A 15,170-nucleotide genomic window follows, 5' to 3' on the forward strand; every position below is an offset into this window, starting at 1 on the left:
AAGTAGACACCATGACTGGGTTCAAGCTGGGCAACAAAACAACCTTACCAAAGAGGGACAGGGTTTCCATCTGCCTTACAACTAGAACAAGGGCGGTCCTTTAGCAGCTGGGAGGAGACCGTCACAACACTTGCTGCAAAACCACAGCAGTGAGGGCATTTCAGAAGGGGTTCAAGTGTTGTGAGGCATCCTGGGATCTGTCCTTGAGGTAGAGAGTATTTTGTTTAGGTTCCCACCATAGGGTTATGTTTTCAGCCGTGGGGACCCCTACAAGGGAATAACAGGGGTCAGAGTTACCTGTCTGACTTAGAAATTAGAATGATCAGATGTGGTTTTTGGTTGTCCAGAACAAAACATGGCTTTTTGAGACTGGTTAATGGCAACTGAGGAGAGCCTCATGCTCATGGATAGGTATAGCATGTCAGTTCTGCCAGAACTTCTAACCCCAGGCTTTGGGCTAAATCATAATACCCTAGAGCAATTCCTAGATCCCAGTTTTCTCCATCAGTTCTGACACTGAAAGTTATCCCACATTGTGAGTTGTCCAGATTTCCCACAGACACCCCTGTTGGGGAGTCACTTTTAAGACAGACAGGGAAGGTCACTTGGGGAATGTTAGTCAAGAGAGAAAATAAGGGCCTGAGTGGGATTGCAGATGTTATCATGGGAGTAAATAAAAACAGCTGTTGCTGATACCAAGGCATGAAGTTTTTCTCCCCTTTTACCCAAAAGGCCATGCAATGACCAGATGGGGTACACTGGGTGACAGCATGTAGCTGGGCTGGAATGGTGGGCCAATGATACCCTGGGATAGGTTGGACATATCCCCAACTTCTGCTGCTAATGCAGATTCAGCAAGGGGCGGTTACACTGAGTCAAGAAGCAGTGTGGTTTTCAAGCGTATATGCATCATTAAGGGAGAAGTTAATAGCTGTGCAGGAAGGCATGATAAGAAAGAGGAGAAACATCATAAGATGCATTGACTTACCTGAGGGAGATTTGATGGTGTTCCACATGAACAGCAGTCTTCAACAGGTTCACAGGAATAGTTGTCCTCTGCTTTTAGAGTCCCAGTCCCCATCTCTCCCTCCTGTAAGGCCATAGGGTTTTATTCTAGAATTGTGGACCCAGGCAGATAGACCCTTCACTTTTACAGCAGTTGAGGTTACTAGGACAACTTGATATGGCCCTGTCCAATTCTCAGACATCTGGCTTGGACTCCCTTTTTCTTGCCAGGTCTTTACTAATACTCAGTCCCCCAGCTCTACCTGGGGTTTTTTTAAGTCCTCCTGTGGTCTAGGAAGACCTTTATCCATATCACAGTTCTTGCTGAAACCTTCCCAGGTCAATTGTATGTTTTAGGAGTTCATTGGTGTCCTCATTAAAAAAAAAAAAAAATCAGAAGTTAAGAATGGACGTCTATACATCATTTCATAAGGGCTTAATAGTGGCCATTTAGGGGCTGCCTGTACCCTCATGAGGGCTATGGGTAGCATATGGGTCCATTTATTACGTGTTTCTTGACATAATGCAGCCATAGCCCTTTTAAGAGTCTGGTTGGCTCTCTTCACCTTCCCTGAGAGGAGGGCATGGCAACCCACTCCAGTATTCTTGCCTGGAGAATCCCTATGGACAGAGGAGCCTGATGGATTACAGTCCATGGGGTCGCAAAGAGTTGGACATGACTGAGTGACTAAGCACAGCATACTTTCCCTGAGGCTTGAGGCTGCCATGATGTGTGGAGGTGATATTTCATTCCTAAGCATATGGCCAGGTTCTGGGATATCATGGCTGTAAATGAGGGCCCATTGTCCCTCTGAAGTGATCAAGGCAGCCCAAAGGTAGGCACTATTTCCTTTAGCAGAGCTTTACAGACTTTTGCAGCTCTCTATGTCCTGGTAGGGAATGCTTCAATCCATCCTGTGAATGTGTCATTAAAGGCTAGCAAATAAGAGAACCTATGACCTAAATCATACCCCTTACAATAATACAGAGGAAATGACAAATAGATTCAAGGGATTTGATCTGATAGAGTGTCAGAAGAACTATGGATGGAGGTTAGTGACATTGTAGAGGAAGCAGTGATCAAGACCATCCCCAAGAAAAAGAAATGCAAAAAAGGCAAAATGGTGGTCTGAGGAGGCCTTATAAATAGCTGAGAAAATAAGAGAAGTGAAAGGCAAAGGAGAAAAGGAAAGATATACCCACTGGAATGCAGAGTTCCAAAGAATAGCAAGGAGAAAGAAGAAAGCCCTCCTCAGTGATCAGTGCAAAGAAATAGAGAAAAACAATAAAATGGGAAATACTAGAGATCTCTTCAAGAAAATTAGAGCTACCAAGGGAACATATCATGCAAAGATGGGCACGATTATGGATCTAACAGAAGCAGAAGATACTAAGAAGATGTGGCAAGAATTATATAAGAAGAACTATACAGAAAAAGATCTTCAAGACGCAGATAATCATGATGGTGTGATCACTCACCTAGAGCCAGACATCCTGGAATGAGAAGTCAAGTGGACCTTCGGAAGGAAGCATCACTATGAACAAAGCTAGTGGAGGTGATGAAATTCCAGTTGAGCTATTTCAAATCCTAAAGACGATGTTGTGAAACTGTTGTACTCAATATGCCAGCAAATTTGGAAAACTCAGCAGTGGCCACAAGACTGGAAGAGATCAGTTTTCATTTCAATCCCAAAGAAAGGCAATGCCAAAGAATGCTCAAACTACTGCACAATTGCACTCATCTCACACACTAGCAAAGTAATGCTCAAAATTCTCCAAACCAGGCTTCAACAGTACATGAACCATGAACTTCCAGATGTTCAAGCTGGATTTAGAAAAGGCAGAGGAACCAGAGATCAAATTGCTGACATCCTTTGGATCATTGAAAAAGCAAGAGAGTTCCAGAAAAACATCTGCTTCTGCTTTATGACTATGCCAAAGCCTTTGACTGTGTAGATCACAACAAACTATGGAAAATTCTTCAAGAGATGGGAATACCAGACTGCCTGACCTGGCTCCTAAAAGATCAGTATGCAGGTCAAGAAGCAACAGTTAGAACTGAACATGGAACAACAGACGGGTTCCAAATCGGGAAAGGACTATGTAAAGGCTGTATGTTGTTACCCTGCTTATTTAACTTATATGTAGGGTACATCATGTGAAATGTCGGGCTGGATGAAACACAAGCTGGAATCAAGATTGCCAGGAGAAATATCAATAACCTCAGATATGCAGATGATACCACACTTATGGCAGAAAGCAACAAAGAACTAAAGAGCCTCTTGACGAAAATAAAAGAGGAGAGTGAACATGTTGTCTTAAAACTCAACATTCAGAAAACTAAGATCATGGCATCTGGTTCCATCACTTCACAGCAAATAGATGGGGAAACAGTGGAAACAGTGACTTTATTTGGGGGGGGGGGGGCTCCAAAATCACTGCAGATGGTGACTTCAGCCATGAAGTTAAAAGATGCTTGCTCCTTGGAATAAAAGTTATGACCAACCTAGACAACATATTAAAAAGCAGAGACATTACTTTGCCAACAAAGGTCTGTCTAGCCAAAGTTATGGTTTTTCCAGTAGTCATGTATGGATGTGAGAGTTGGACTACAAAGAAAGCTGAGCACTGAAGAATTAAGGCTTTTGAACTGTGGTGTTGAAGAAAACTCTTGAGAGTCCCTTGGACAGCAAGGAGATCCAACCAGACCATCCTAAAGCAAATCAGTCCTGAATATTCATTGGAAGGACTGATGCTGAAGCTAACTCTCCAATACTTTGGCCACATGATGTGAAGAACTTAGTTGTCTGAAAAGACCCTGATGCTGGGAAAGATTGAAGGTGGGAGCAGAAGAGGACAACAGAGGATGAGATGGTTGGATGGCCTCACCTAATCTACGGACATGAGTTTGAGTAAACTCCAGGAATTGGTGATGGACAGGGAGGTCTGGCGTGCTGCAATCCATGGGGTCACAAAGAGTCGGAGATGACTGAGTGACTGAACTGAACTGAACAGGCAGATGGGATTCATTTCCACGTTGTCTTTGGCCAAGCATTCTGATTCAGAGCCCTTCCTGGTTGCACTCTCATTGCTCAGCAAGATGGATGGCAGCGACAACCATTCTGGGAGGTAGTCGTACACATGGTGTCTCCTTTTGACGTTTCCCAAACTCTTCCAGTTGGTGGTGACTTCGTAGTTCCATGTTCTTTTACCAGGATCTCCGGTCATAAAACAACTCATGAAAATTGTTGCTATGGTGCCTGGCCAGGGTTGGCAGTTTCAATCAGTGTGCTTCCCCTACACTTCTAAAGGCAAATCAATGGGTCTTCACAGTCTTAATTGATAAAATCCAGAGTCCTCAATTTCCCAATTTTCTCCAGAAGCCCATTTCTCTTCTCCTGTTTTCTGACACAAGCCTGAAATTGTCGTTCTGTGAGTCTTTTGAGAAACTGCTAGTGAAACCAGCGGTGGAATCCCCCAAGGATACCCCAGGCTCATGTCTGTGCTCGCCAAGGTGGCAGAGCACTCTGAATCAGTCATTATCTGCTCATTATTCTCTTCCTAATCCTCAACCCTTCTTTTGAGACACAGCGGAGTATTTTCACTTTAAATCCTCCTCCAAAATACGCTCAAGGTCAAATTCCATAGAGGGTGGTTAAGGTAGGGCTCCAAGAGAGGAGTGGAAAGGTGTGGAGGAGGGCATCGCAGGCAGAGAAAAGACAAAACATTGTTATAAATAATTGTAATGTCTTATAATACTTAGTAATTATTGATTCAAGGCGTGTTGGAGCCATTGTTAACGCTAATTCTTTCCCAAGAGGTTTTGATTCTGGAGGAGAGAATGGCGGGGGGTTAGCGGGGACTTTCCCAACTCTGAAAGGTAACAGAGGCAGCGGAAGGGCTACGCTGGAACCCGTAACAGCAGGGAGTTGCCAATCTGCGAAGTCCCAGTTGCTTAAGGTGCCAGCGAGCACGGGCGTGGACGCAAATCCTGTTTGCCCAAGGTAACGTCTTGAGACCTCGGTGTCCAATCAGTACGAGAGTAAATATCCGACGCGGCGCAGGGTGTAAGGCGCCCCTCGGGTTCCCGGTGCCGCCCCGGAGGGCTCAGCCCGCCTCGGCCACGCCCTCGAGGCGTTTCCAGGCGTCCGGGCCGGTTAGCCACCCGATTGGCCGGGAGGCCGGAAACCCGGCCCCGGGCGCCACGTGTACTAGGGGCCTGCCGGAAGGCGAAGGCCGGCGCTGACTCGGCGGGCGTGTGCGGCGCGGGTCTGGCCGGGGCTGCGTCGCCATGGAGCGGGACGGGGATCAGCTGTCCGCGCGGCCCACCCTCGAGACCGAGGGGCTGCGTTTCCTTCACGTCACGGGTGAGTGGGCGCGCGTCGCGGGCCGCGGGGCCGCGTCCTCATCGCCGGCTCGCCGCCATGTTCAGTGAGTAGTTTTACACGGCGCTGTGGGCTGGGCCGGCCGGAGGCCAGACGCGGCCGGTACCAGCAGGCCTGGGCGGTGGGCCGAAGGCGCGCGCGGAGGCTCGCCCGGAGCCCGGCTTCCCTGGGCTTTGCTGTCGGCCCTTGTTTGCCCGAGTCCTTTATCTCGCGCGACACAGGCGGTTCAAGCCCTTCCGGGTCGCGGTTTACTGGGCTCACAGGGTCCTTGACGTTTGCCGCCAAGCCGCGCTTCCCCCACCACCGCGCTCTTGCGCACGCCCCCAAACTCTGCCCTGTGCCAGCCCCCCGCGGCTACCCTTTTCCGTACGTTGCCTGGATCGTTAAAGCCCTTCCCTTCCTGATTCGGACACACTCCGTCATCCTTCAAAACCCGGCTGACGAGCCCTGCCTGCCCCGGGGTTGCCCCTCCGATTCCCCAGAGGGCTGAGAAGCACCTTCTCAGGGATCCCTGGATTGTACTTCTCGCTGTTTTAACTACCTTCTTAGGAAGTCTTCCGCTAGGAAAGCTCGGTGGAAGTGTCATTTTTAGTTTCTTGAAAACTTATTTTTTTCAGTGGGCTCCCTGCTGGCCACTTACGGCTGGTACATCGTCTTCAGCTGCATCCTTCTCTACGTGGTGTTTCAGAAGCTTTCCACCCGGTTGAGGGCCTTGAGGCAGAGGCACTTAGATCAAGCTGCCGCTGCTCTGGGTTAGTATGTGTGTGTGTGTGTGTATGAGCATGTGCGCGCGTGTACACTCAGTTGTGTCCGAGTCTTTGGGGCCATGGACTGTAGCCTGCCAAGCTCCTCTGTCCATGGAATTTTCCAGGGAAGAGGACTGAAGGCGTGGCTTTACCCGTACTTATTGTAGTATTTATAAGTTAGTCTGTTGTTACGAGTAAGAGGTATCAGTCTAATCCGTGTGGGAGGTAAACTGAAGTTGATTTTGGTGAATTGCAGTAGTGTGTTTTTTTTTAATTTCAGAGTTTTTGATGGGGTGAAAAACCTGCTTAATAATGTGTAGAACACCCTCTGCTTGCATCATTCTTTATTTACAGGAGAGAGTAAAATGAAAACGTCAAAGCTTCTGCATATTATGGGTGTGCCTACTAACTCTCAGTTATCTCTAGAACCCTAGTGAGTGACAGGAAACTCAGCCTTAGTTCCTCACATCCACTGCATTCTGCTTTTCAAAACTTACTCATCAGACCTAATGGCAGATTTACACATGGCTGTTTAAAAAACTCATTCCCTCTAAAACAGCCTTTTAACTTGTTAGAAGTTACAGTTTCTGAGAACATAGTCAAAAGAAATGTTCAGTATTTTGATAATAGTAGTATAATTAAATAAATGCTAATCGTCAGTGATCCGAGTCACCACAGTTAAGAAGCTGGGGAAGAAACAAACATCATAACATAATAGTAGTCATTAGCAGAAGGACCTAAAAAATTCCTTTACTCTCCTCTCCCATGAAACCCTGTGGTCCTTCCATCATCTCAGTATTTTTGGTTGTTGGCTGTATATCCCAAAAAACAAAGTACAATTGTAAATCTTGCTTAAGTTGTGGGATAATGTGACGTGGGTGAGGTTAGAGAACAGCTTCAGTCACCTGGTACAGCCGTTGCTGTCACTGTGATCTGCTGACAGCTGAGGAGTGGATTTATAATATAATGGGATGGGCGTCTCAGAAGAGTTTGTTTTAAGGAAGCGTTGCACAAAGTAAATGTGCAGTGAAAGGTGTACTTTGTGTTGTACAATTTTGTTAGGAAAATTAGGTTTAAAAAATCCACACATAATTTCTTTTTTTCTAAGAATAAAACAGCAATTTCAAATGTTGTTACAATTCACATTTCTATAAAGTAGAAGTATAGTTTCATTTTTAAAAGTAAAGCTCTGTTCGTCTCTGCCACCACACAAACCCACACCCACCCAGCCATACCTATTTTGTGTTCTGTTGTACGTGGATTCAGTTAAATGACCTTTTTTCCATTGCTTTTTACTGTCTGTAGGTAATGGTCATCCCATATCCTTTGGATGGTGCTGGTGTGAACATAATAGTTGTAGTTTGTTTCTTTGTTTAGAAAATTAGTCACACTACTGTGTAGTTCCCCTTAGTGCTCCTTAAACACAGTGGTCTGCATAAAACAGAAAACTTGATTGTGTTTTTGGGTAATTTGCTTTGTTGTATAAACCAGATAAAAATAAATATCTGGGGCGGTCATTTCTATTAACGCTAGTTGGCAGAATTTTTCTTTTCTGTAGAAACAAGAATAGAATACCTAAATACCTTTCCCTTTTTCTGGTATATATCTAGACTAATTAGGTGATAGCTAATGATCAGAAAACTTGCTTTCCCTTGGTTATTTCTAGAATTCTGGTCAGCCTAGAGGCTGGGAGTTAGGAGGTATCCTGGATGTGAAATCAAATTTCGCTGTGGCTGCCGCACCACTTATATTTGAATCATAGGGCCCAGGCCAGATTCTCTGAATTGGGATTGCTCAGAGAGCCCAGAAATCTGTTGTGAACAGAGATTTCTGATGCTGTAAGTATTTTAACAAGGACTCTGAACTGAGGCTATGTGATAGTCTCCTTCCCCTTTAGGCAGTAATTAAATACATGCAGAAGGATAGACTTACTCATGTTAAAAAAGGTTTTTGTATTGTTTGATTTCTGTACACTTCTAATATAGATCTCAAGAGTTTCCATTTTATATTTTACAAAGTGCTTTATTTCAATTTTTTTCTGCCTTTTCAGAACCTGATATTGTTGTTAAACGACAGGAGGCTTTAGCAGCTGCTCGTTTGAAAATGCAAGAAGAATTAAATGCACAAGTTGAAAAGCATAAAGAGAAATTAAGACAGGTATGTACTGGTTTTAATTTGAGTACATGATATTTGAGGTTTAGTTGGTAAAAGTGTGTATGTGTGTGCATGCACTCACATTATGGTGGGTAAAGGGAACAGTTTTAGGCTGAATCATTTCCACTTAGCTAAGTATTGCTCAGCATGTTTTACTTGTGTAATTTCTTAATGTTCAGGGGTGAAATGCTCTTAAATAATTACTCTTAAATACTCTTGTATTTATGTTTTTACTTTTAAGTGGTTCCCTTATAGCAGTATTTTGCCCATAAAACCGTGTGCTATGTGCAGGAGCCGTACCACCAGACACAGAACACACATTCAGCATCTTGCTTCATGGTTGGTTTCAAGCTTTGCATCTCACAGGACCTGACTTGGTGGGGCCACTCTTCAGTGGATTAAAGAAGAGCCAGGGGAGGGTGGCAATGGACTCCGCCTAGGGTAGAGATGGAGAGCAGAAGATGGAGTTCTGAAAGACTTTTGTTAAACACATGGTTTGGTTGTGGGAGTGATGGGCAGTTCTGGAGGTGATGGGGAGGAAGAACCAGGGGCTACTGTTGAAGTGACCTGAGCAGCCAGGTGGGTTGTGCTGCTCTTCACAGGTGTGAAGTCACACTTACTGTGTTGGCCCCAGTCTGTGTAACTGAAGCAACTAAGTGTAGGCTCCGCTTTCTGGTTTTATTACAGATGTTTCTGGGCCCCTCTTTATCCCCTTAGAAGGAAACCAGAGAAGTTGGTCTTCCTGCTGGTCTTGCCTGTGTCTCTGGTATTTCCAGAAAGGAATGCCTTTCTGCCACCGCTGGTGGCTTTTGTTTTCTGCATGGTCACTTAGTGCATGGTTGGTATCCACATCGTGGCTGGAGCCCAGAGTGAAAGGACAGAGCGAAGTATTTTAGGTATTTTTCCAGAAATATTTTATTCATATATAAACGCATGCTTATATCATTTTTCCATAGAAATGGCAGCATAATACACATAGATGCTATATTTAAGCAGTTTTATTTTTTGTTTGTTTCTAAAAAAAACTTTAGCAAGTGTTTTAAAGTTTTTAAGAAATATTTAATTGTTTTGTTTCTAGAGCCCAAGAGTAAGTTCAGTTCCTGCTACGTGTCAAAATTAATGACTTGAGGGTCTGACTTTTTTGCGTTAGTAAAACAGCCTGATCATTTACCCAGTTTGCTGATGTAGCTGGGGGGAAAAGCTTTTAAAAGATTGTTTTTAAAAACTGTAATGTGAGCCTCCTAAAATTGGAGAAAGGATAGAAGGCTGTGTTGAGTTTTAAAGTTGTGGTTCTGTATTGTTTGTTCAGTCTCTCAGTCGTGTGTCTGGCTCTTTGCGGCCCCATGGACTGCAGCACGCCAGGCTTCCCTGTCCTTCACCATCTCTGGGAGTTTGCTCAAACTCATGTCTGTTGAGTCAGTGATGCCATCCAACCATCTCATCCTCTGTCGTCCGTTTCCTCCTACCTTCAATCTTTCCCAGCATCAGAGTCTTTTCCAGTGAGTCAGTTCTTCGCATCAGGTGGCCAAAGTATTGGAGCTTCAGCTTCAGCATCAGTCCTTCCAATGAATATTCAGGACTGATTACCTTTAGGATTGACTGGTTTGTTCTCCTTGCTGTCCACAGGACTCAGAAGAGTCTTCTCCAGCACCACAATTTGAAAGCATCTATTCTTTGCTACTCAGCCAATTTTATTGTCCAACTCACATCCGTACATGACTGCTGGAAAAACCGTAGCTTTGATTATGGACCTTTGTTGGCAAAGGAATCTCTCTGCTCTGAAATACACTGGCTAGGTTGGTCAAAGCTTTTCTTTCAGGGAGCAAGCATCTTTTCATTTCATGGATACAGTCACTGTCCACAGTGTTTTCGGAGCCCACGAAAATACGGTCTGTTACTGTTTCCATTGTTTTCCCATCTGTTTGCCATGAAGTGATGGGACTGGATGCCATGATCTTCGTTTTTCAATGTTAAGTTTTAAGCCAGCTTTTTCACTGTCCTCTTTCACCTTCATCAAGAGGCTCTTGATGCTTTCTGCCATTAGGGTGGTGTTATCTGCATATATGAGGTTATTGATATTTCTCCTGGCAATCTTGATTCCAGCTTGTGCTTATTCAGCCTAGCATTTCCCATGATGTACTTTGCATAGAAATTAAATAAGCAGGGTGACGTATCTCCTTGATGTACTCCTGTCCCAGTTTTGGACCAGACCATTGTTTATGTCTGATTCTATCTTTCTTGACCTGCATACAGGCTTTACAGGACGCAGGTAAGGTGGTCTGGTATTCCCGTCTCTTTAAGAATTTTCCAGTTTGTGATCTGCACAGTCACAGACTTTAGTGTAGTCAACGTGGTTCTGTATACTTAAGAAAAGTAACAGTCTTCCTGTCTCATAGTTCAGTCAGCTCTCTTGTATGTGGTCTCAGAATTTGTCACTGATGTACCATTCTGGTGTTTTCCATGTTGGCTATAAACATAAAACAGCTTTCAGATTAAGAAGCAGTTTCTTCCTTAACCTCCTGTACTTGCAGACAGTGAAGGCATGAAGGGACAGGCATTTGGGTTTAGCAGTGATGGACCCTGAACCATTGAGAAATTTCTGGATATGTGCTTTCTAAGGCATCCTCTTGCATATCTTTGTGGCATCGCAGTTTAATCGGAACCAGAATGAACTGAAGCTTGGGTTTGGATTGCATCAGGAACTGAGAGAGTTAGTGACCTTTGTGCACACGTGAGTTGCAGTACCCAGTTGTTCAAGGAGTGGGAAGCAAAGGTGAAGACTTCGGGCGCTGTATTTCCCTCCTGTTCACTGCTCAAGGTTTCTCAGGTGCTCATTGTTGGACATAGTTTTCTACTGAGATTAGTTTTCTCTTATGCTCCCGTAGTACCTTACTTGCAGAGAATTCTCAAATTTGCTCTCATTGGTTCCTCACAGCCTTCCAAGTTGAAGGGTTAAGTAACTTTCCTCAGGTGACACAACCAAATAGCAGCAAAGCACACCTGCCAGCCACACCGACCCTTTTCAAGTCAGTGTTCTTCAACATGACCAGAAATGTCTAGTTTAAAAGAAGAATCTGTATTCTTTCTTCTGTGACACTTTTTGCTTTCCTTAATAGTATGGAAAAGCAAAGGATTCTGTATCTGAATTAAACTCACACACCACTAGATGACAGCTACTTTATTAACTGAAGAAAGTGCAGATGAAACTTTGAAGAACATTTAAATTACAGATTATCAAAAGTATATTTTCTTTGAGAAGGATGACAGCTTATGAATTCATTTTGTATCATGTGCGATTCTTCCTCAGCTTGAAGAAGAAAAAAGGAGACAGAAGATTGAAATGTGGGATAGCATGCAAGAAGGAAAAAGTTATAAAGGAAATACAAGAAAGCCTCAGGTGATGTAGCCTTCAACCTAGTGGACTTATGTTCAAGTAGGTGAAGATTCCTGGAGTAGAATGTCTTAACTAGATTCTTAAGGCTGTATATGTTCAAGCAGGAAGAAGACAGTCCTGGGCCTTCTACTTCATCAGTCATCCCAAAACGAAAATCTGACAGAAAGCCTTTGCGAGGAGGAGGTAAGTATGAAACATTAAAGCATTCTGAACAATAATTGGCTAAATTTACCTGAAACAGGATTCTCTTTTCTTGATTCATTGTCTATAAACTGAGACTAATTCCTAAGTATAGGTTATGAAGATTAAATAAAAGAAACAGATGTAAAACAGCCTTCAGCGGCTAGAAATGACCAGCCTGCTGAACCCTTTTATTGCCCCTGAGCCTCCAGCAAGGACGTGGGTGCATGTCCTTTTTCCAGGAGGCCTCTGACCTCCTTGGCCTCACAAAAGTTAGCATTTGATAAGCAGTGAAAAAGGAGGTCACTCGAGGCTCTCGGGAAATAATTGGGATGGTTGCAGTTGTATTTTAGTGTTTTTCACTTGATCCCACAGTCCTGTAAGGGGTAAGTTAAGTGAGGCAAGGAGTAGTTTGCCTGTTTTGCATATGAGTGGGTCAAGGGGCCTAGGACACGGGTTTTGGCCTTTCCAGCCAGAGCTGCCTTGTTTCTTACAAATAACTCCTTCAAGGAGGCATGAACAGATAGATATTCATTAAGAGACCTTCTGTGTGCAGTACCCCCAAGCACTCTAGGTGGTACCATAGCAGTGTGTACCATCCCATCCTTGAGGACTTTCACATACTTTTGGGAAGATGGGACTCCCACACAACTGAAAATAAATAACCCTTTGTGATGTGCCAGGAGTTCCTCCTCCATCTGGAGAGAGGGGAGGGCAAAAGCATTAGAATGCTTTGGGAAGAAACCAGTTCTAGGCTGAAGATACTTTTTTCTATCTGGGAAGAGGGGTTTTCTCTGGCTAGGTGCCACAGAGGCAGAGGTGTGGCCAACCTCTTAGACAACTGAGGGGAGTCTGTGAAGCCTGCGAGCTCTCTGAAGCCAGGACACAAGGTGGGTTGCCCTTAAAGGCTGGGTTCTGATCCCTTCCTTTGTGTTAGGAACTCAGAGCTGGCTTGTATAGGGGAGTGGTATGTCTGAAAAGAAAATGCTTTTTTAAATCTTTTTCTTGCTTCAGCAAGAAATAATCTTCTAAGGCCATTATGCAGAGCAACAAGTGGTAGTATTCAGGAGACGATTGTAGAAAATGGAATGTATGGTGTGCTGTGTGCATGCCTCTAACATTGCTAGCAGTCCAGAGCTGGGGGCTTCGAATGGCCTGTCTTTATAGGCCTTAAAGAAACTGAGGCACAGGGAGTTGGTGACCAAAGATTCTACAGTAAGGAACAAAACCACCTCATTTAAGGTCTTGCTGACTCTAGAGCCTGAGCAGAATGGTCACCAAATGTCTATTAACTTTAGGAAGTTAATGAGTGGGCAAGGATGAGTGTGGCGGCTGGGGCATGTGGATTTCCCAGTTCTGACTGGTGAAAGCAACAGCAAGTTCCATTCGGTTTTGATTTTTATAATTTATTTTCTGTAACTTGAGCAGTTCTTACTTGAATGTATTCGTTTTATTAAGGACTACAGTTAGAAACCTTTATAAACTTAAATTTAGCCATCTTGAGAGGCTTTGGGGGCAGATTTTTTGTGTATTTGGTGGAGATTTTCATGTTTTGATAGTTAAAACAGAAGCTGAATGGCTTGTTTTATTCAAGTCAGTTCAGACTGCAATCACATTATAGAAAGTCAGATTAGTATATACAATGCAATATAATGCAGTCACATTATAAAGTTTTTTTGGTCATGTGGTTGCTTAAAGTTTTCTGAAAATGTTTATGAGAGTAGGATTGTATCTCTGCAGTGCTTTGCATATCAGGCTTACGGTCCTCTGTTTGATGCGAAATGTTTCCAACACTGTTTTGCTTCCTTTATCTCATCACAGGTTACAATCCTTTGTCTGGTGAAGGTGGTGGAACCTGTTCCTGGAGACCTGGACGCAGAGGACCCTCATCTGGTGGATGAGGCTAAGAATCTTGTTAGTGTCACTTTTGACATTAGCAAGATGAATCCTTAACCCTCAACTCAATTGTCTTACGCACGCTTTTCACAGTGATTAGCCAGGGGGAGGGGCTTTCTTTCTGTTCTTAACTACACTGATGACTTCAAGGGTTGAAGGCAGCATAGGGTGTGGACATGGCCACTAGGCAGTATTGCAGTTAGTCACGCTGCACTGAAGCCGTGACTGTTCATTGATTTCACAGGTCTTTGTTAGTTGGTAGCTAAGGGCTTCCAGGTGATTGGTGATCTTGGTAAAAGAGACCTGGCAATGATCCTTCAAGTTAAGAGGTCCTGGCTGGGAGGACAGTCTCTGTGACAGCTTGCGTTGAATGATGTCTTCCTTGTAAATGGTGAGCCCACCAGCAAGGATTACTGATGCAGACAGTTGATGGGGTTGTTCTGTAAATTTATATGTACAGAACTGTTTAAAAAAAGAGAGACTGTAAATATTAAAAAAAAAAAAGAACATTTTCAGTATCTTTATTAAATTTAAAGAAATTTCTTTATGCACTTGAATTTGTCTGTCTAACATAATACAGCTTTTTATCATTCATAACCTCCCGTTAATAAAATTTACTTTCTCTTCTCATTATTGCTCACCTCAGTGAGCATGAAAAGTGGGACAGCTGCAGTGGTTTTCAGAGCTGGAGGGCTCCTGGGGGTTTATCCACAAAACCGGACACTTGGAGTTGAGTTTCTGCATTAATAGGGCAAAGAAACATCTTGCCTGTAAGTACCTCAGGGGTCATTGGGGTTTTTGGAAGCCCTGTGAGTCCTCTGTCTCACACTCATTTCTTACGTCCTTATCCAGAGTCTCTGTGAAGTATGTTATAAAGGGCCAGGTAGTAAAGATTTTAGGCTTGACAGGCGGCACAGTCTATATTTTTTTAATTTTTAAAGAATTATTAAATACATTTTAAAATATTTATCTTACGGGCTAGATTTGTCCTGCCACCTGTAATTTGTTGATCCCTGCTTCATGTCAAGATCATGAGAAAGAATAATGGAAAGTTTTAGACTGGGTTAAAATATTTCATCTAGGTCTGTTAATTTATGTCCAGAGAGATTGATTCCCTGTAGGATATAAACGAACTTTTAAGAGTTCTTCCTTTAAAATATTTTCTGTAGTTGAAAATACCTAGTTAAGCAGCTATCAACTGTTCATTTTAGAAATAGAAGGCATGTTTCAGTATACTATTAGCTGTGACTTTTCCCTCAAACCTCCTTTTTTCCCCTATAAATTAAGGAATTATCAGGTGTAAACACATAGGAAGAAATGCTGAGTTGTATACACCCACCTTGCATCTGGCAGTATGACTGGTGGTGGAGAGGTGGTGCCATGTGAGTAATTGATCGGGAGATAATAGAA

At 43.6% G+C, this 15,170-nt stretch overlaps 1 protein-coding gene across 2 annotated transcripts; it reads left to right on the forward strand.

The window, feature by feature from the left end:
* Window positions 1-5,214: 5,214 nt before the first annotated feature.
* Window positions 5,215-14,390, forward strand: SELENOS (selenoprotein S). 2 transcript variants are annotated; one of them, XM_027521296.1, is made up of 6 exons: window positions 5,215-5,372; window positions 6,008-6,142; window positions 8,187-8,293; window positions 11,598-11,687; window positions 11,786-11,867; window positions 13,686-14,390. In XM_027521296.1, exons 1-6 carry the CDS (start codon window positions 5,297-5,299, stop codon window positions 13,763-13,765), a joined length of 570 nt encoding a protein of 189 aa, XP_027377097.1. In that variant the 5' UTR covers window positions 5,215-5,296; the 3' UTR covers window positions 13,766-14,390. The 2 variants fall into 2 exon arrangements, with proteins under 2 accessions (XP_027377097.1, XP_027377098.1); XM_027521297.1 differs by having other exon boundaries at window positions 11,789-11,867.
* Window positions 14,391-15,170: the final 780 nt, after the last annotated feature.

Source organism: Bos indicus x Bos taurus, chromosome 21 (genome assembly GCF_003369695.1).
Source record: "Bos indicus x Bos taurus breed Angus x Brahman F1 hybrid chromosome 21, Bos_hybrid_MaternalHap_v2.0, whole genome shotgun sequence".
Lineage (NCBI taxonomy): Eukaryota > Metazoa > Chordata > Mammalia > Artiodactyla > Bovidae > Bos > Bos indicus x Bos taurus.

Bases quoted from the DNA above. Each gene is read 5' to 3' on its own strand.
- SELENOS (XM_027521296.1), top strand. From the start codon at position 5,297: ATGGAGCGGGACGGGGATCAGCTGTCCGCGCGGCCCACCCTCGAGACC. The intron at 5,373-6,007 runs GTGAGTGGGCGC...TATTTTTTTCAG, and splicing joins GCGTTTCCTTCACGTCACGG to TGGGCTCCCTGCTGGCCACT. The intron at 6,143-8,186 runs GTTAGTATGTGT...CTGCCTTTTCAG, and splicing joins TCAAGCTGCCGCTGCTCTGG to AACCTGATATTGTTGTTAAA.